General features: G+C 45.8%; 1 protein-coding gene across 5 annotated transcripts in view; it reads left to right on the top strand.

The window, feature by feature from the left end:
* Mb21d2 (Mab-21 domain containing 2) overlaps positions 1-16,812 on the top strand; it is a 97,608-nt gene extending 80,796 nt beyond the window's left edge. For 4 of the 5 annotated variants that reach the window (XM_076942754.1, XM_034515687.2, XM_076942756.1 and 1 more), the window contains one exon: positions 13,939-16,812. In XM_076942754.1, the coding sequence (XP_076798869.1) occupies positions 13,939-15,203 (1,265 nt within the window). In that variant the 3' untranslated portion in view covers positions 15,204-16,812. Of the gene's footprint in view, positions 1-13,449; positions 13,595-13,938 lie in introns of those variants that run through there. The other variant, XM_076942757.1, reaches the window with a different exon arrangement.
* Positions 16,813-20,271: the final 3,459 nt, after the last annotated feature.

The following is a 20,271-nucleotide window of genomic DNA, read 5'->3' as shown; positions in this document are numbered from 1 at the left end:
TTCACTACATCAGATGGCGTGTACAACGCCTGAGCCATAGGAAGTACACATAAGCCCCTCTAAACCCTACTTTTTTCCTTTTCTCTTTAGTCTCCTTTCGCATGCCTTCTCCAGGAGCCCAGGGTCAGGGAGGGGGTGGGAGTGAGGCTCTGGCACAGGCACTCTTCTGACACACTGAGTTCTCCAGGACAACCCCCAGCCATTGTATGACCCTTCAACTTCTGTTTGTCTGTCTGACTCTAGATCTAATTAATCTCTGGAAGCTACAGCTTCTAGAAGAGAGGCTTGGTCCGCACCACCAACTGCTCTACACAACCCACAGGCAAGAGAGTTTCATCAAGGAGCTCCATAATCACTCAATGAAGAAAGGTGGCCTGCCTTCTGTCTCTGGCCTTGTAGAGTATAGTCCAGGCATTGTTATAAATAGAGTTCTGTAAACTTGTATTCTTAAACCAGTACAATTTGTTAGAAAGATGGAGTCAGGAGCATCATCCCCAAATAGTTAAAACTTAGAACCAGAAAACTAGCACAAGCAATTTTAGTCATACTAAGAAATAAATATCACTCCAACATAGGCCTTTACCTTTAAAATCTGGTTGAAGGTTCAGGAGGCAGACACAGTTAGATAACTGTAAGTTCAAGGCCAACCTGGTCTAAGCGGTACATTCCCAGTCCAGTTACAATTGCATACTGTGAACCTGTCTTTAATGTGTGTGTGTGTGTGTGTGTGCGCGCGCACGCGTGTGATATGCATGCCCTAATGGTTGTAGGAAAAAGACTAAGAAGTTGATATTGGAATTTGGTGACAAGAATAAAATTCAGCATACTAGCATTTTAACACACTGAAAAATCAACCTGATATTTTGTTCAGACTGTTTATGCATCCTGTATAAGCCATCCTCAATTTGGGTCTCATAGTCACAGCTAAGCCTAATCCTCACAGGTCAGTTTTGGCATTAAAATCCTGCTTCCTACGCCGGGCGGTGGTGGCGCACGCCTTTAATCCCAGCACTTGGGAGGCAGAGGCAGGCGGATTTCTGAGTTCGAGGCCAGCCTGGTCTATGGAGTGAGTTCCAGGACAGCCAGGGCTACACAGAGAAACCCAGTCTCGAAAAAAACCAAAAAAAAAAAAAAAAAAAAAGAATAAAATTCAGTAAAACCACAGAATGCAGTGGAGACTCAGTTCCTTGAGTGTCACGTGCAGTCTGGCTAGGGAGACCATAGCACTCTCTGGGGTGCTGTGTTCTACTGTGTTTGACTTCATTTTGCTTACTGTTACTACTTAGTCTACAAAGTATTTGCATTGTGAGAAAGTTCTATATGAAAGGCTAGTATTTGAAGTGTGTTGCTGTGACTCCGCAGCTCACCAGCCTGATACATGTCAGTTCATGTACGAAGACAGGCTGTTCGTGGAACACAGCGACCCCCAACACTTAAGAACACAAGGAGACACAGGTCAGAAGTCTCCATCCTCCTGAAATTCGTGGTTCCGTATAAGTCACACTGTGAGTCTGGTAAGATACCACCTAAGCAGAATGCTGTGCAGAGAGGAAAGGAAGTAACTGCTGCGGTAAACAGCTAGGAGGCAAACACGTGTACAGTGGGTAGAGCTTGCATCCTTTCTGTAGTTAAGGACACGGGGCCAAACACGAACTACAGACAAGAGAATTAGAGGAAAAAAAAAAAGAGAGAGAGAGGTTGGATATCCAAGCCAGTGTTTGATTGGGCGGCTGATTTTAGGGAATCCTTTCTGGGACAGAAGCTCACGGGAAGCATAAGGCCCAATCTAAGACCAGGAGTGAAACGAGATTGGCCTAAACGTGGGCAGTCTTGGCTGCAGGGATGGGGCCCTGCCAGAGGACTTGGTGCAGGCTGCTGAGGTGACAGCGCCTGTCCTCAAGAAGTCCCTTCAGTGGTGACAGGAGAAGAGGCCCATTAGGAGGCGTCGCCATGATCCGTGGTGTGATGAGATGTCTTAGCTGGTTGTGATGGCGACGCACAACAATGGGCTTTGTAGGGACGACCCTGCACCAGGCAGTTAAAAGACAGGATGTCAAACATTTGACGACTGAATTGATGGTGCCCGACTTTCGTGTACCTGCCTAATGATGACAGATGTGCCGTTTTCAGCAGTAACCATCACGGCTGCGAAGATAGCTGGATTTAAGTTAAGACGCTTGTGAAGGAGACAGGAGCTGGGATCACCTGACGCCAGTGACTGGTCTGGGCTGACTTGCTGGAGAGAAGGCTGGTGGTCCTCAGACCACTGTTGGGCACTCTCTTAGGATGGAAGCACCTTGTTCTTGGCCCCGGATGGGAAGATGCTCTGTTGTCTGCTCAAGTGCTGGTCTGAGGACCAGGGCATGATTTTAGGTAGGAAATTAGGTGCAGTGTTTTAGCTAAGTCAAGTTAGTGGGGCAGAACAGCTACGAGCTCTGATCTTTAGATAGTTTATTGAAGTAATGGGTATTTTTTTTCTTCCTTCCATGTATCCCCTCATTTCTTCCATCCCGCCCTCTCTTTCCACCCCTCCTCCTTCTCTTCCTCTTCTTCTGAATAGGGCTGACTTCCTAACTAAGAGGATGACCTTGAACTTCTGCTCCTCATGCCCTCCCTGTCCCCAGTGCTGAGAAGTACTGTGTGGTCCCCCATTCTGATTGTTTCTTCTTACAGGGAGCCATCTAATTATTTTTTTGAGTCTTAATTTATCCCTTTCCTTCTTTGACCCTCGTTTGACCTCATCTCTAGATATTGTTCATCTGTACAGAAAGAGTAGAGGAGGAAGCGGATGGCCAGGCGTGCCCTTGTCACAGTGAATTGCCAGGAGGTTAGGATTACGGCCTAAGGGCATTGTTCTTGTGTCTGCCACACAACACAGTTGATGCCCAGCTCTGGCTGTGCTCATCCCCGGGTGCCTCTGAGTGTGTGGTCCTTGACTGGCAGCCTCTGCCACCTGGGAAATTACTGGAAATGCAAATTATCCAGGCCTGCCAAAGCAGATAGTATAGAGACAGGCCCAGCAAGTCAGATCTTAACAAGTTCGCACCATCACTTGGCACAAGCCAGACAGGCTCATGCAATCCCCTAAGGGAAAGGAATGGATTGAATAGAAAATAAATTAATATATTAAAAAACAAAACGCCACATGCTCAAGTAATGCTAAAAGTCAGTGTTGTTCACTGACCCAGAGCGTTGTGAACAGAATTCTATTGGACAAAGAGAACTATATTTTCGGAACACTTTCCAAGTACCAGAAATGGTCCTAGGAGCTTTATTTACATAGATAGCTCTCAGTCAAGGCTCACAGGAGCCATGTGCCATATTATCCCCCGCCCCCTTTTTAAAGAAAAGACGAAACTCGAGTTTCAGAAACCCCATAGGCTTGAGGAGAAGGCTCAGCCTGAATGTGCCTTGCATACTCCGGCCCAAGTCCAGATCCCCTGCGCCCATGGAGGAAGCCAGCTGTGGCCGCACATCTGTAACTCCAGCGTTAGAGCTGGAGACAGTACGACCCTGGAGCCCACCAGTCAGCTGATCAGTTAAGTCCAAGGGTAACAGGAGACCCCGTCTCGACATAATGTGGAGAGTGACTGAAGGCAACACCTGATACGCCAGCCTCTGACCTTCATACACGTGCGCCTGCACGTACAGTAGCACCCACACATGCAGTCAGATTTCCAAATGTTGCAGAGCGAGCCCGTAAATTATGAGTCTCATATGTATCCTGAATTCATAACACCTTCCCTGCCGTCTCTTTTCTTCGGAATACCATGGAATTTTATCAGTGATGCGTGACATCCCCTTCAGTGGGGTTACTGCAAACTGTATGTGTGTATCAGGGATTCATCAGCGTGAAGCACAGTATCCTGACCCATTTTCAAAGCATATCAGTAAAATCAGGTATGAATTATACAAAAATTATGTCAAACCTTCAGGCTTTTTTTAGCCTAACGCGGTGGAGCTAGTACAACTGTAAGGAAAAGTTAGGGAGGTGCGCCCTCCAGTGGAGAGTAAGGAAAATATGCTCTCAGACCAAGAACTGTAGTGGGCTTTGCTGGACAGAAGTCTCCCTAGCGGGTTTTTTTTTTTTTTTTTCAAGACTGAAAATTTCAAGGCTCAGTTTTTATCCCAAAGTTGGAAACTGTTACTTTTATAACAAAATTTGGGTCTGCGTCATTTTATCATTTTATCACTATCTTGAGTATTGGATTTCTACATCACAATCAGACCACATTAAAGGTTATGTCTATCAATGGCTTTTCTCAACCCTGTAATCATTTTCCTGTTTAATTGTAAAATCTGATCTGAATAGGCTCTTGAAAGGTGTGCAGTGTGAATGTTCATGCCTTGTGTTTAATTTCTTGGATCAAAATTCACCTCCCCGACTGCCGATACCTTTTGAAATTGTATACCCGTGTGGATCTAGACGATTCAGACCATAGCATCTTTGGTTTCAGGGCTATCACTGCAGGCTATGACTGTGCTGCCAGTCCACACACTTGATACTCCTTGACCCACCTACAGGGTGGAGTGTTTGGTCAGTTCTCTCCATGAGGACTCTAGGCACAGGCACACTGTTCAGGCATAAGATGAATTTGCCCCTCTCTGGTGGGTGAAGGAGATACAGGCATGAACAAATAACCATCAGAGAAATCTTAGGAAAACACATTTTTTTTTTTTTTTTAAGTAACATGGATACCTGGGAAGTTAGAAATAAGAATGTGTTCCCAGTTGAGATGAATAAATTCTATGTTTTTCCTTGTGTGTTCAAGAGTCTCACCACAGTTGTGCCTTTGGTAATTAAAAAAGTAGCTACTCTGATCTCCAGAGCTTAGAATTTCCTGGTAGTGAACCCAGTCTCAAGTCCATGTAGTTAAACGTGGATTTAAAATTGGGGGAGAAATCTCACGTTGACAGTTTGAAACACACATCTCCTTGAAGGTTGGTTCAGCCCTTTGAGGTGGGACAGAGATCCAAAAGTGCTCTCTTTCTCTCTCTCTCTCTCTCTCTCTCTCTCTCTCTCTCTCTCTCTCTCACACACACACACACACACACACACACACAGAGAGAGAGAGAGAGAGAGAGAGAGAGAGAGAGAGCGCTTAAGATCTCCATGTAGAAGGAAGAGCTTTGTGTTGAAAATCAGAGACTCTGGAATTCCATTCCCAGCACTTCTGACTTTCTAATCTGTATCATGGCAGTTGAATTAATAACACTGGGAGTCAGATTTGGCTCCAGGAATCTGATTCATCCATTTTTTTTTTTTTTTTTTTTTTTTTTGGTCTGGTGAACACATTTATAGCTGAAGTGTCATTCCCCAGAGTCCAGGATCTACAGCTTGCAGCTGATTCAGGTGACAAGGGGCTGCAGGTATGGGCTGCTCTCTCGGGAGCCACCGATTTGTTTGTTGGCATCTGGCTGGAACAGAGATGGCAACTCTTCGTCCACTGGGAAGCATCAAGCAGAGGAGCTAGCCTCAAATACCACTTTCCCATTGTAAGCAGCAGGAGGGTGGCCTTCCTGTGACCTTCAAGGTGGCCTTTGCTGCATGAGGCAGATGTAGACCTGAGGCGCTGCAGTTTTCTTCAGACTACACACCTGCACCTCTAACCTGCACCTCTGTAGGGGGCTTTGCTGGTCGTAGTCTGTAATCTAGTTTTCCTTGATGCAAACACCTTCAAGCTCAGCAAGCAATAAAGTAAGTTTTGTTTGTGATATTAAGAGTTATTTTCAGGTAGCTGATAATGTCTTGAAAATAATTCTGTTCTTTATTATCGGTAAGAATGCTGGCACCTTTCCCCTGACCGCTTTCCTTGGGAACTTTGTCTGACCACCCTCTCTCCGCACTTAGCTTAAAGATGTGAGTTTGCTGATGCTCCACTAAATTTAAGTGTTAGCCTCAGCTCCGCACTACGCTTTTCTGTTCTCTGGGGTTACAGAGGCAGAGTTATGAATCAGGAGGGGTCAAGATGAGATGAGGTAGATGGTTTTAATGTGTCTCAGATTGCTTACAGCTTTTAGGGCTTGATGACTTTGGAGCCTTGCTTTACCCAGTTAGTGAATGATGGAGCACGGATGCCATCTGTTGGCAGCTACTGGGAATTTGACCTTAGCTCCCGTGGTAACCATCACTTTTCCCCCTCCCTCCTCGATAAGACCGAGGGTTGCAAATGATGCTTTGGACTGTCCCAGAGTGAGAGAGTTTTATCACAAAACAAGACATGGTCCCCCCCCCCGCCCCCTGCCTTCCCCCCTGGTTTTAGAATAACCGTTTCATAGCTGCTCCATCATCAGACTTCCTCCGTCTGTCTGATGCCTTGGCTTGAGGATATGCACTAGACACAGTTTCTTAGGAAGTGTCAAAACGAGAGTGTGACAGTATCAGGTCGACAGTAACATTCTAAGCATCTTACCCACCAACCTCATCCTCTGTGAAGACAGCGTATTCCAGGATATGTGGTCTATTTGTTTATTCCGTTTACATCTTTGAACTTACATTGTTAAGTGATACACAGGTTATCAGACAGAGGGGAACCAACAGGTAATTGCATAATTAATAACTAGTGGATGGAGAGGTGGGATGTGCATTTGGAATTAGTTCCACACATTTCAGAGGGACAGGGAAGATCTGATCCAAAGCAGAAACTGCCTCCTTAATCTCTCACCCCACCACCTACCTCTCTCTCTCTCTCTCTCTCTCTCTCTCTCTCTCTCTCTCTCTCTCTCTCTCTCTCACACACACACACACACACACACACTACACACCTTACCCTCCCCTGTTCAGTTCATACTTAAGAATTGCCTGTACCAAAGGCAGACACAAGACCCATATTTAAGGAGGACACGGACTCATCTTGGCTCTGAGAAGAGATTCAGAAAAGGCAGAAGTAGCTGTGGACTGGCCAGCAGAATTAGGTAACCAACAAGACAGTGAAGAAACAGCCAAGATGCAGACTGTAAACACACTTGCTGATATGAGAGCCTAGTGACCTTTGGGGGGGGCAGATTTGCATAGATCTTGTTTTATAAGGCATACAGCAGGGACACATTATACATATGAGTGGATATAACAACTAGGTCATTATTGCTGACCTGTATGACTCTTGTCATGGTCAATTGGACATCGGAGCTGGGTAATTTCATCTCTAAGAACACAGCAGGGAGCAGCTGAGTCCTTCAGTCAGAGGAGGGAACAAAGTGGGCAGAGGTCCATGTAAGCGGAGGAGGACAGACTGGGGACACAGTAGGCCATCAAGAGCGCCCCTCCCCCAACCTCACACACACTTAATGCCATGTCTTATCTTCACACATACATATTGGGAAGAAGTAAAATCAAGTCTATAATAAAGACCACTGATTTTTGTTGTTGTTTAGAGTGGGAGCACTGGATATGGTATTGTAGGGTCATCCGTTAGATGTCTTCAAGTGTCTGTGGGTGATATTACGTGGCGTTTGGGTTACGCTTTAATGCAGTATAGCATAAAGATAAGATAGTAAGTGGTAATTGGCAAATATGATGCTTGAAACATTCTTCACTGTTGCATATATTTAAAAAATGTCCACAGTAAACTGATGTTAAGACTAGGTCTTTGAAGCCGGGCAGTGGTGGTACACGCCTTTAATCCCAGCACTTGGGAGGCAGAGGCAGGCGGATTTCTGAGTTCGAGGCCAGCCTGGTCTACAGAATGAGTTCCAGGACAGCCAGGACTACACAGAGAAACCCTGTCTCGAAAAACAAAAACAAACAAACAAACAAACAAAAGACTAGATCTTTGATTAGCCAATGGACCCCCAAGTGCTTGACCCCAGTGGTCCGTGGGTATTTCACTGCCACAGTCACCAGGGCTGTGCTGGGCCATCAGAGGGAGGTTGGAGTCAGCGTTGGTGTCTGGGTTTAGCAGCGGGCTCTTGTGGTGGGCACCTCCCTTGGGGATATTTACCCAGGTTCCATCACATGCTTTCAATTTTAGTTCTTCTCTCTGCTGACTGTTATGACTGGCCATCCCTTGAAGAGCCCACTTTCAGTGGCTGAAACATGAAATCAAGTAGACACCAGTAGAACAAACTGTGCCTGGCTTTAAGAGACCTTTCAGTCAGCACTGTTAGAAAACTGAGCCTGGTGGAGATGCAGCCCACAATAGTGGGCTTGCTTTTCATCCCTGTACATACTCCAATGACGGGTAAAGCCCACTTCTTTATTAGCACGATCTGTCCATTTCTAGAAGGAATCCCTTGGCCTTCTTGAATTTTCCATTCTCCAGGGCAAGCATCTTCCCCTCCTTTTCTGTCTCCTATGTTTTGGCTAGGACCCTTATTCATTTCCCTTCATGTTTTTTCATTTCAACTTACAATCATATGTTCATTGTGTGTGATTGATTTGTTTGCGCTGCATGTCAAATATTCCTGGATCCCATCCATCCCAGCATGCAGGTGCCCTTTCTTCTCTGTGGTTGGCTGGGACAGTGTACTAGTTTGGGGCCCTGAATTTGGTGAATGAAATGATGTGTTATTTCTAGCCAGATCTCTCAGGTCTGTGCCAAAATTCATCTCATCTAAGAGCTTCCTCTTACTGCAGCAGAGGAGCTATGAAAGGTCTGGGTGGGGTTGTTTTCTCTGCTCTTGTCCCGGGTTAAGGGAAGGAGAACCCTCAGTTTACCTAGCCTTGGTGGACTGTAAAACTTTGGTCTTCGAGTCACTGAGATGTTAGGTTTGTTACTCAGCACGATGCCCCCTCCCCAGATTGATGCAGCTGACATTTCACTTCCTCTCAGAATGACAGGCATTGTGCACGGGAGGCCATCTCTCTTCACCTGGGTATCCCCAGTGTCTGTGTGTGTAAACACTTACATCTTGTGCATGAATAAACTTAACAAGTTTTGAGTTCTTTTCATTCTCCAATAAACTTAACTTTCCCTCTTCAGAGTGATTTAACTAATTTGCATTGACGCCCCAAATGAGAAACAATAGAAACAGCCCCTCCCCCACCCCCTCTCTGGGGGGGGCATCTTAGGCAGAGGTGACTGGATTCAGCTCACTTACAGTTGACAGTCTCCATGAAGATGGTTTTGGCTGTTTTTACATGTGGTTTCTAACTGATCTGTCTATTTTAACATGTCCCCCACCCCGGCACCATGCTGACAGGTTCTTTGAGGAATGAACATTTTTCATTTTTCATTCTTGGGCATGACTGTAAGAAGCCAGTAAGTTATGAGTTATGGAAGCCATGCTTTGTGAGCATCCTCAGAACTGAGTACAGTATTCCTAAGTGGGAAATGTGTTGCTAACCTGTGTCTGTGTACAAATCTGGACTCCTAAGGTAGAGACTGACAGCTAAGCAACCGACCGCTCCCACAGTGTACTTTGCATGTTACCATGGCTACCGTACATCCTGACAGTTGTTATTCTGCAGTTTTTGTTCGAGGAAAGTGAGGTGTAGAAGGCTTAATTATGTTCCTTGTAGGTGTCTCAGACCCTTGTGCTGTCTCCGGCAGCTTGGTAGATTTTGACAGGGCCACTGACTTTTAGCACTTGTTTGAAAGGAAAATAAGGAAATTCTGAGGCTTTTTGTTTCTCCGTTTCCTATTTGACTTTTTGACAACCAGTACACCATTTTATCCCATCCGCTGCCAGCTCGTCTGTGATGCACATATAATTAATGAGGTTGTAAATCGAGATTGAAATGCATGTTACACTGTGTGAAGCAGTTACCTTCTAGTTCCCAAAGTCTGTTCTAGGCTCGGGAGAGTAAAACCTTGACTACAGGAGCCGATAGGCTTTGCCTGCGATGGTGTAGTTTTCATGGGCCGAGCCTCTGCTAATATCCACGCCGTGTGCGGGTTTGTTATTACCTGATTTAGGAGGGAGAGAACACCTCAGAGCCGACAAGCCACTATCATTGGCGGTAAAAGGGCTCTCGTTAGTCCAGGTCAAGTCCTCTAAGGAGCTGCAGAAGCTGTTTGGTCCACAGAGCACAGTGAACGGGGAATCCAGCTCGCCCCTGTTTGCCAAACTGTGTTTCCAGCAACATGTGGCCACCCAAGGACGTGTCCCTGGGCCAGCAGAAGTCTTGTTATCTCCGAAGGAGAGGGTACTCTTCGTTTCATCTTATGGAATGTTTTGTGTGCCTTGAATGTGCCAGAGGTTCTTATTAGATCGCTTTACTTAGATCTCCAAACCCAGATGAACAAAATGAATTGTCTATTAGATGTATAGATACTTGAAAGCCACCCTGCGCTGATGGTTTATTTACTTAAATGAGGAAGGTTAACTCTCTTATCAGGCTCATCTAAATTGTAAATGGCAAGCCCAGAACACCCTCCCAAGGCCTCTTGTTCTGGTCCCAGAACTCATGTATATTGATCAGGGTCAAAATAGACAAAGACCAAGCAAGTTCTTTGAGGGGACATCTTTCAGTCCTTCCCACTCTTTATTCTGAGACCAAATAGTCACGACCATTGCCATGCCTTGATTTTTAATCAGATTTTCAAAGTGTTACATAAAACTGCACACAGTTGTCTAAGCCGTTGTGCAAAGTAAAACCGACTCAGTGGCTTATAAAACGCTACCATAATGGGAGTGGTGATGGTGACTATGAGCTTGCTGGGCACAAGGAGGCACTGTGCAGTCTGTTTATCTGGGTAAATTAATGGCATTTTCCAAGGCTGATTGGGTCCATTATTTCTTGATAAATGTAGGTAGGTAGATAGATATGACCCATTCCTGGTCCAGGGTCCCAGTAAAGCTTCCAGGAACAAAAACACAAAGCCTGGAAAAACACTGTCTGGAGAGCCTGACCACTTCCTTTCCCAGCCATTTTACATTCAGGTCAAGCCGGGTCCTCGTCACAGGGAGACCAGTGTGTATGTGACATGCTGATCTCTGCAGTGTATATGAGAATAGGGCAGTACTCTTAACTGTGTCACCAGAGCTCTGTAGCCTTCAGTGAGTTATTTCTCCTCAGAATCTTAGGTGCATGTTGTCTTACACAACACACACACACACACACACACACACACACACACACACACACACACTTAGTGAGACTCCAAATGATGATTTTTTTTTTTTTTAGCATGAATGAGGGAATGCCAAAACTTACAAATTGGGGCCATTAAGAATTCTGTAGTCAGTGCTGTTCTTAGAAAAAGAGAGCCCTGCCCGCATCTGACGATGCTTCTTGGAATCTTGAGCAAGCTTAACAAAGGCATTTCTTCCTGCAAAGTAGAAACTATGATGTCTTTACTAAAACATCTGTAGTTTTTTTGTTTTTTGTTTTGTTTTGTTTTGTTTTGTTTTTTATCAGCGAGGACACCCTAGAGGGTGTATCAGAGTCACAGAGGACTTTGACACTGCTGTCCCTCACTGGGCCCATCATGAAGAATCTTCACCAGAAGAATGCTTTGTTTGTTAATTGTTTAGGTCACAGGAACTGAAGCCAAAGAAGTGATAGCTTACCCCAAACTAGCAAGGTGCTGAGATTATATTTATATACCTAACCAAATAATTTATCTAATGTTGCTAAAATTACAAGACATTAAAGCTATACAATTCTTTCCCCAGTGGTTGTGTGTGTGTGTGTGTGTGTTTAAAGGAACTTATCCATACACACTGATACCACTTATCCACCAAGTAGTTATTAAATAAGGTCTCTGAAGATGGTAAGTTTGCATCTTATGTATATTAACAGTCTAGTACTATGTATGTAGTGACAGCGTTAATTTGGCTCCACGGCTCAGTTTCAACAGGTGCTGTCTCTGAAGTGATTTACTTCTTCACAATAGTGTGACCAGACAAAGTTTATTCCCTAGGACTTAGGGAGAGGGCAACACCCTGTTCTTTTACTTGATCTGAAGATCCACAAAGTAATAAGGGATGGATGGTGTGGGGTTCATTCCCTAACCTTGAGGCCCTACTGTGTATATATTAAGGTCTTTGACACTAGAAACTAGGCAATAAAGCAAATTCAAAGCATAGAACAGCAGTTCTTAACCTGTAGGTTGTGACCCCTTTGGCAAACTTCTCTCTCTAAAAATATTTACATTATGATCCATAACAGTAGCAAAATTACAGTTATGAGGTAGCAACAAAAATAATTTTATGGTTGGGGGAACTGTATTAAAGGATCGTAGCGTTAGGGAAATTGAGAACTAGCATGGATGATTATGGGAACATGGCTTTACTGGAGTGTTTCTTAGGAGCAAGTAGGAGCCAGTACTTCTGGGGACAGCAGACCCAGGAAAGGTATTCTCTGTCCTTCTTTTTCTACTAGCGAGCTCGTGGGCTGGTGTGCTCTGGGGCTCTGTCCCTGACTTCAGATGTGGCTAGTGGCAAAAGTGAATCCATTCAGAGACTCACTTGTTGCAGCCAGCCCTGCAGCCACCTGAGCATTGAACTCCCTGCCCCTCTGTTCTCTTCCAGCCCCTGGCAATCCATCTGCCCTGACAGCTAATGTCAGCTCAGTTTGACTTAAATTAAGCCAGACAGGTTTGCACGGAAGATGTCTTGGGGTGGATAGAGCTGGGAAAGGCTCCGGCTTGTCATCAGTTTTGTAAAACTGCAGACTCAAGAAGGCCAGATGGAAGTGCAGGCATCACTGGAGGAACATGGCCTTAGCAACTAAGTTCCCAACTTCTGGGAGTGTCACAAACGAACTTCCCGGAAGTTCTGCAGGTTTGAGGGAACCAGTATTCACAATCAGCCCAACTCCTGAATTGGAGGATTTGACCAAACACTTTATCATATTGGCCCCTTGGAAAGTTAATTTTAACTGGGTGCAGAAGGAGCACTTAGAAGGCATACCTTGTAGCCGGCAGGGATGCTCCTTTGTGTGGGGTTGTAAAAGTAGCCACTTCTCCAGTCCAGCAGAGGGAGTTTTTAGCTCCCCCCATCCACCCCAAGAATGTTTATTACAGCAAGTGAAGGTGTCTACAGCTTCTCCAATTCAGCAGAGGGAGAAGGGAATTTTTAGCTATTTTCCACTCAAGTGTACCTAAAAGAAAGCTGTTAGAAGAATCCAAAGCAGGGCTCAAACGGCACTTTACAGACTAACAGTTACTTTGTAACAATTTGTTATAGATTGTTACTATGTAAACTGTTGGTTCTTAGATAGGGCCGAGGTCACGGTCACAGTGTGCGTAAGGGCAGCTTGCTCTTAACTAGGATGAAAAACAAAAGGAAATTTGAGCTGTTTATACCCAAGAGGAGATAACAGTGGGTTGCCCACTTCTTTCTAACTCATTTCTTAACCCCAAGCACAGTGCTTGGCTTCACTCTGAATATCTACAGCAGTCCAAGGGACCACCCACTAAGTAGCCCGTAGCTGCACACACTACAGCTTTTGTACCTCTGGGCAAGTGCCCAACAGAAAGGGCAGATGACGAGATAGAGCTAGGAACACATTGTCCTTTGAAAGCCTCTGCGGTCACATTGAGGACTTTGGGTTCAGAGAACTGTTCATGCTGGGAGGAGAAGCTGGGTGAAGGAGGAAGAGTGCCTTGGCAAAACCCTAGGCCTGACTTTTCACGTGATGGCATCAGATGGCTTCAGCGCGGGGAACCAGGGACAGTAGAGACGCAGAGGGGATGAGATGCCGCCGGTGAGATTTGGCAGGACAAGGTCACGGAAGAGTTGGCGCACGTGGAAGCCCTCTGGCTGAATGACTGAGTGTGTGGAGAGTCTGGTACTCAAGGGGCTGACTTAGAGAGAGGAAGCCTGGTCTATGGTGAAAATAGTTTTCATGTTAATGATCCGTCAGAGCCCTTCCACCTGGGAAAGGGCAGCCCCTGGTGCTGGTAAGAAAGGACAGTGTTAGCTGGGTCTGTGCAGCACCTGAGGTCTGGTTTGATGTTAGTGTGTTTTATTCTTGGAGGTCAGAGCTTTCCTTACTAACACACATGGCCGTGTGCTTCCCGTAACAGTGTTTTCTCTTTTCGTTCCTAGGAATGGTGCAAAAGCTAGATCAAAAACTCCCCGTGGCTAACGAATATCTGTTGCTCTCTGGAGGAGTCCGAGAAGGTGTGGTAGACTTGGACCTAGATGAGTTAAATGTCTACGCCCGGGGTACTGACTACGACATGGACTTCACCCTTCTGGTGCCGGCTCTTAAGCTACATGACCGTAACCAGCCTGTGACACTCGATATGCGCCACTCAGCCCTGTGCCACTCCTGGCTGAGCCTCCGGCTCTTTGACGAGGGGACAATCAGTAAATGGAAAGATTGCTGCACAATCGCCGATCACATCAATGGTGCCACCAACTACTTCTTCTCTCCCACCAAAGTGGCTGACTGGTTCTATGACTCCATCAGCATCGTCCTCTCAGAGATACAGAAGAAACCCCAGAGAGGGATGCCGAAGGTGGAAAAGGTAGAGAAGAACGGGACCATCATCTCCATCATTCTGGGCGTGGGGAGCAGCCGCATGTTGTACGATATCGTCCCCGTGGTGTCCTTCAAAGGCTGGCCCGCGGTGGCTCAGAGCTGGCTCATGGAGAACCACTTTTGGGATGGGAAGATCACAGAGGAAGAGGTCATCAGTGGATTCTACTTGGTGCCAGCTTGCTCCTACAAGGGCAAGAAGGACAATGAGTGGCGACTGTCCTTTGCCAGGAGCGAGGTGCAGCTGAAGAAGTGCATCTCAGGCAGTCTCATGCAGGCCTACCAAGCCTGCAAAGCCATCATCATCAAACTCCTGTCGAGGCCCAAGGCTATCAGCCCCTACCACCTTCGGAGCATGATGCTCTGGGCCTGTGACCGACTCCCTGCCAGCTACTTGGCTCAAGAAGACTATGCAGCCCACTTTTTGCTGGGCCTCATTGATGACCTGCAGCACTGTCTGGTCAACAAGATGTGCCCTAATTATTTCATCCCCCAGTGCAATATGCTGGAGCACCTGTCGGAGGAGACCGTCATGCTCCACGCCCGGAAGCTCTCCTCAGTTCGCTCAGATCCCGCAGAGCACCTGCGCACCGCCATCGAGCATGTGAAGGCAGCCAATCGGCTGACACTGAAGCTACAGCGTCGGGGCAGCACCACCAGCATCCCCTCCCCGCAGTCGGATGGAGGGGACCCCAATCAGCCTGATGACCGTCTGGCAAAAAAACTGCAGCAGCTAGTAACTGAGAATCCAGGGAAGTCCATCTCGGTCTTTATTAACCCCGATGACGTCACGAGGCCCCATTTCAGAATCGATGATAAATTTTTCTGAGTGTTTTGTTGACTTTCTTTCCCCCTCCTTTCTTGGTTCTAAATTTTATGTTCCGTGTAGTGTGAATTGTGACTGTCCTTCTGTTTTTACATATCCAGCTTCCATTGGATTTGGTAAGAACACATCTTAAGTTTCCTGGTTATGCAGGATGGTGCAGGCTCTGAAACAGTATTATCACTATTTCACATTCTGCCTGATTTCGCTGTTGTTTTTTAGTTATTGTGGATTTTTATTTTTCTTGGTGTTGATTTTTTTTTTTAAGGAGAACTTGAGCCATAGATGACACTGCCCCCGAAGCCTCTTGCTTGCTTTCTGTCCCACACCCAGTTTAGCTGTGTTGGTGGGTTTGGGGGAACACATCCCATCCTGGCATATTGGAACACACTCTCTTCGGCTTTTTATTCTGTCTTTGACCTTCTTCTCCCGAGTTTGAACCGAGAGTCCTAAGATCCAGCAGGCCCTGCACATGCTGGCTGCAGTCACTTCTTTGCAGCAGTAGTCAGAACAGTTTCCCCTTTCTAGGAGATGGAAGCTGAGAGAGAGAGAGAGAGAGAGAGAGAGAGAGAGAGAGAGAGAGAGAGAGAGAGAGAGAGAGACATACATACATGCATTGTGTTTCCGAGCAACCTCATTGAATGTAATTGTCCTCAAATCAGCAAACATTGGATGGTTTGGAGGGAGGGTTTGATAGCTTTCCAAACAGAATTAAGGTTTCCAAATGTTAGTTTTAGAGTTTGTCATTATTTGAAGCCTTATTTAAATCCTATTAAGGAGCACACCATTCTAATTGTTATTTGCACTAATGAAGTCTTTGCCATTGTCATAGCCGAGATATGTGTTTGAGCATCCATTGACATCCCTCTGGAAAAGGCTGTCCTCGCTTCTCATGTGGTCCGGTTCTCCCGGCCATTAGAATGAGTCTCTACATTTGTCTAGTTCTCCTTTAATTGTGGGTCCTGTTTTTGCCCTCTTTGATATCTCTGGTTTCTGCCTTATTGAGGGGAATTCCTAAAGCTTTATACCTATTCACTGACCATCTGAAGCTGGGGGAGAATACTTGATAAAGTGGGTATCTTTGTATTTATTTCTGTGGGGAGGGGATTCTAGAGATCCTCCTTTCCCTTTCCTTTTATAAATTCTCTTTACTTCTCCTGAGATCTTGAGGGAAACTGACAGGCAGAATTATCCCCAGATTGATGATAACCATGCCTGTTCAAAGCAGGTGTCACTGTAGAGCAGGAACCAGGAAATACCTAAGTAGCTCTGTTGGAATTAGGGAGTCCTATTATCTGACAGAAACTATTTGCCAGATTTAGGTGCTTCAGGGCATGTTGGCCCCTGTTTTGGTGTGAACTCGAGGCAAACCGTGGTGCTTGAGTCGTGGATGGGGCCCGCTGACCTAGATGACACCGACGATGTCTCCTAATGGAAGAGTCAACCAAGCAACGGTGGCTGTTTCGGTCTTGAATGTCCAGACTCATAGGTTGGATTTGGGCCAGTTGGAATCAGGCTCTTGGAGTTTTGCATGGGAATTAATGTAATGCTTATAAATCACTCAACAATCTCAAGTCAAACACAAAAATAAAAAAGAAACATACTGGCCTTGGAATCCTGTTGTCGCTATTACTTTGTAATCTCACCCCCCACCCCCGCCACCCTTCTTTCCTCCAGTTTTCACTATGGTCACTTGATTTTAGCCTGGAACTCTAGATTTTCTGCCTGGACTGAGTGCTGGGTATCAAATATGTATTGTGGTATGTATTTGGGGGGGGGGGCTAGCATTGGTTCTGTGTCACCCGTTCCCTCCCTCAGGGTGTCCTGGCACTGCTGGCTGCTGCACACCGGGCTGGAAGAATGAAGCCAAGTCCAGGATGGGGTGGGGTCTGCAGGATGCTGATCTGGCTGAAAGTGAGTACTAGAGGTCGGGTGGTGGGAGCTTCTCCAATGATTTTAGTGTCACAGATCTTTTTGATGATACTTAATGGAACAGCTCTTAGACACTCTTTAGTGACACAGCTGGTGAGCATACACACACACTTTATTTGGGGTGGACACAGGCTATATATGAGCCTCGGAGAGTGGGAAGGAGTTTCCAGGGTGAATGTAAATCATTGGCTAGAGTTTAAACTACTGGGAATGCCTCATCTGCATGGAGAGGCATTCTAAGAATCCCAGGTTCTTGTTGAGCAGATTCTTAAAGGGTTGGGGCCGGGGAGGGGGTTGAATTTATAGGTTTGCCAAGGACTATGTGACATTCCTCTGATAGAAGATTTTAGGGTTGGGCTCTCTAGATCAGGCAGAGAAGAGGAAGCCCTAATAAGAAAGGGGAGTTCTCCAATTTGAGCATAGCTCGGCGGAACCATCTGGACATGGCAGACTACAACCTTAGTAGCAGGTATCACCACACCCAGCCAGCTTTGAAATTGTTTTCTTGATAATGCAGAGGTGGTCAGTAAGCACAGACACTACCTCTACCTTAGTAGTCTACAGAGTGAGCAGCCTGTGTTCATTCCTCCTGTTTTCCTATTGGTATATACGTATCTTCCACTAGAGTGTGACCTTATTAAACAGCTGCTTCCCAGATCCAGATGTTCCTCTTGATCGGAAAAGCCATGGATACAGACCCACACTTCCGTGGTCATAAACACTAACGAAGACCATGCAATCCCAGTTCTTTCAACTGGGGACATACCCCGTGGAATGCTGGGATAGAAGCACATACGCATCCTGAATTTGGATTTGGTTTATATTGGTACTGATAACCATTACCCAGTCATGGCAGCTGACATCAGACGGCACTGTGAGAGACGGAAATGAAAGCCTGAGTCCTCAGAACCCAGAGCTTGAGGCATCTCCTCTTACTGGGCTTCGTCATTGTCGTCAGCAGTATTTTAACGAATTTTGAATTCAGCTTAGTTGATCACCATATTTAATCAAGTAAGGCACGTTGAGCTGTTTTGGCTGGTGTGTGTCTCGTCTCTTTCTGTGATCTATGAAGGATTCCTACCTTTGTATCCTTGTATTTAGAATGGATATAGGCTGATTTCATTGATCCTATCATAGTCTGTGTAGCTACTCTTGACCATGTTTGTCTATGGTATATGTTAAAACAAAGTCAGGTGTACTGTTGATGTGGGCAGTTATGTTCCAAAAGCCATTGCTCTGAGGTCAGGTCAACTGCCAGAATGTATATAGAACCAACAGCTCACATACAGTTAGTCACACTGCACTTTAAATACTTTCAGCCAAAATTTCATTAGGTGTAATAAAGTTTTAGCACATTAATTCTGATTCCCCTACCCCCGTTGCCACACCTCGTCATGTTGGAGAATACAGTTTGTACATTTCACATAGAAATGTGCAAAGACCTCTGGGTGTTAGTAATTTTAACACCCATTGTTTAACCCTCAGAATTTCTACCCAGGCCAGCCACACACCTAAGATGCTCTGAGAGCAAGATGGTAAATGTATGGAATGTAGCGTAATACCTTTCCCTCAAACATATCCCATTGAGTTCTTACCAGTCTGTTTTTCTACAGCCTGGAAAATCACTTTATATCATTTGTGCTTCAGATAAAAGATAAAGTGCCTTAAGGCTGGAGCCATAATTGCAAAGTTACATGTGTCTGATTTTTTAAAAATATATTCACAAGTTATTAAATTCAGCAGGCTCTTAGCTCTTTCATTGGTCTGAGTCTCACTTATGTCAAGAGTAGATTTTCCTCTGCCCTTTGCCTTTCTCTTCTGAAATGGATGAGCTACAGAGGCAGGTAAAAGTTGGTTTCAGAGTTAATGGGGCCACGTGAGTCGAAGCACTTTGAAAGTGAAAATTTTTCTGAAGTCACTTTTGCAGATCATTAAATAGACAGTAGAGGGACTACATTACTAATTGTGCTTTGGGCAGGGCGTGAGGACCAAGGAGGAGTCGTTGGGGCTAGTGCAAGCCTCCTGCTCACTTCCACGTCACCTGTGCACATCCACAGGTCCTTTCATGTCACGGATGGGAGATTTCCCCAGATTGACATTTGTAACACTTTCTGGTGCAGTTCAGGCTGCTGGTCACAACTCGGTGTTGGTTCGTTGGTTCAGACATCCATCCTGCTGAGGGAAATTTCCCCCTTTAAAAAAAAAGTAATCTAGCTTTACAAAAAGACTTACATTTTAAGCCTGTGTGTATATTCATGTGTTTGTGCATGCGAGTGCAGATATCTGCGGAGATCAGAGGCACTGGGTCCTCCTGGAGCTGGAGATAATTGGTAAATGTGAGTCACGTGACGTGGCTACGGGGCCTGCCCTTTACTCCTTGGGAAAAGCAGCAAGTGCTCTTAAACACTGAACTGTCTCTCTACTACTCCCAAGGCATAAGGGTTTTTTTCGGGGGGGGGGGGGGGGTGGGGGGGATGGGAGTCATGCATGTGCAAATGTGTGGTGTGTGTTGGGGTATGTGTGTGGGAGGGGGGCGGTATTTGTGTTAAGTTGCAAAGCGTTAGAGGCCATAGTGGAGTTAAGGGAATCCCAAAAAGGTCTCACTGAGAGGCAGAAACCAGATGCTGATAGGGATGTAAGGCAGGTTTCCTCGGGATAGGGGAGATCAGATAATTAACTCTGGTGGGCAGCTGCTGCAGATGCTCCGTGGGACCAGAACTGAGCTGAACCTCAGACTTGAGCCAAACTGTAGAGAGCTCCCCATGGAGGCTGTAAAGGTGAAAGACTGGATCTGATTGGATGAACTGGAGGGTGGACAAATGTCAGCCTGAGTAGGCTGTATCAGTAGTGGGCACTGAGCAGGTCTGAAGCCGGGGACAGGTGGGAGATGTGTCAGTCCCTTGAAGCACGCACCAAAGGGTCAGCTGACAGGTCTATTGGGACCTTCACTATCATGGTTTTGAGTGTCCTCTGGGGTCCAGATGAAAGAGTTGGAACCTTTCCCTTCAATATGCACTTAAAATAGGGTCAAAAGCTGCTTGTCAAATAGAGCTGCCTAGGGCAAGGCACAGCCTGAAGAACCACCGTTTTACACAATATAGCTGCACAGCCTAATAACAAGTCACCTTGAAGCATGATTGGC

Source organism: Arvicanthis niloticus, chromosome 12, assembly GCF_011762505.2.
Source record: "Arvicanthis niloticus isolate mArvNil1 chromosome 12, mArvNil1.pat.X, whole genome shotgun sequence".
NCBI lineage: Eukaryota > Metazoa > Chordata > Mammalia > Rodentia > Muridae > Arvicanthis > Arvicanthis niloticus.
Note: the sequence above shows the minus strand (reverse complement) of the source record. Positions and strands in the feature narration are given on the sequence as shown.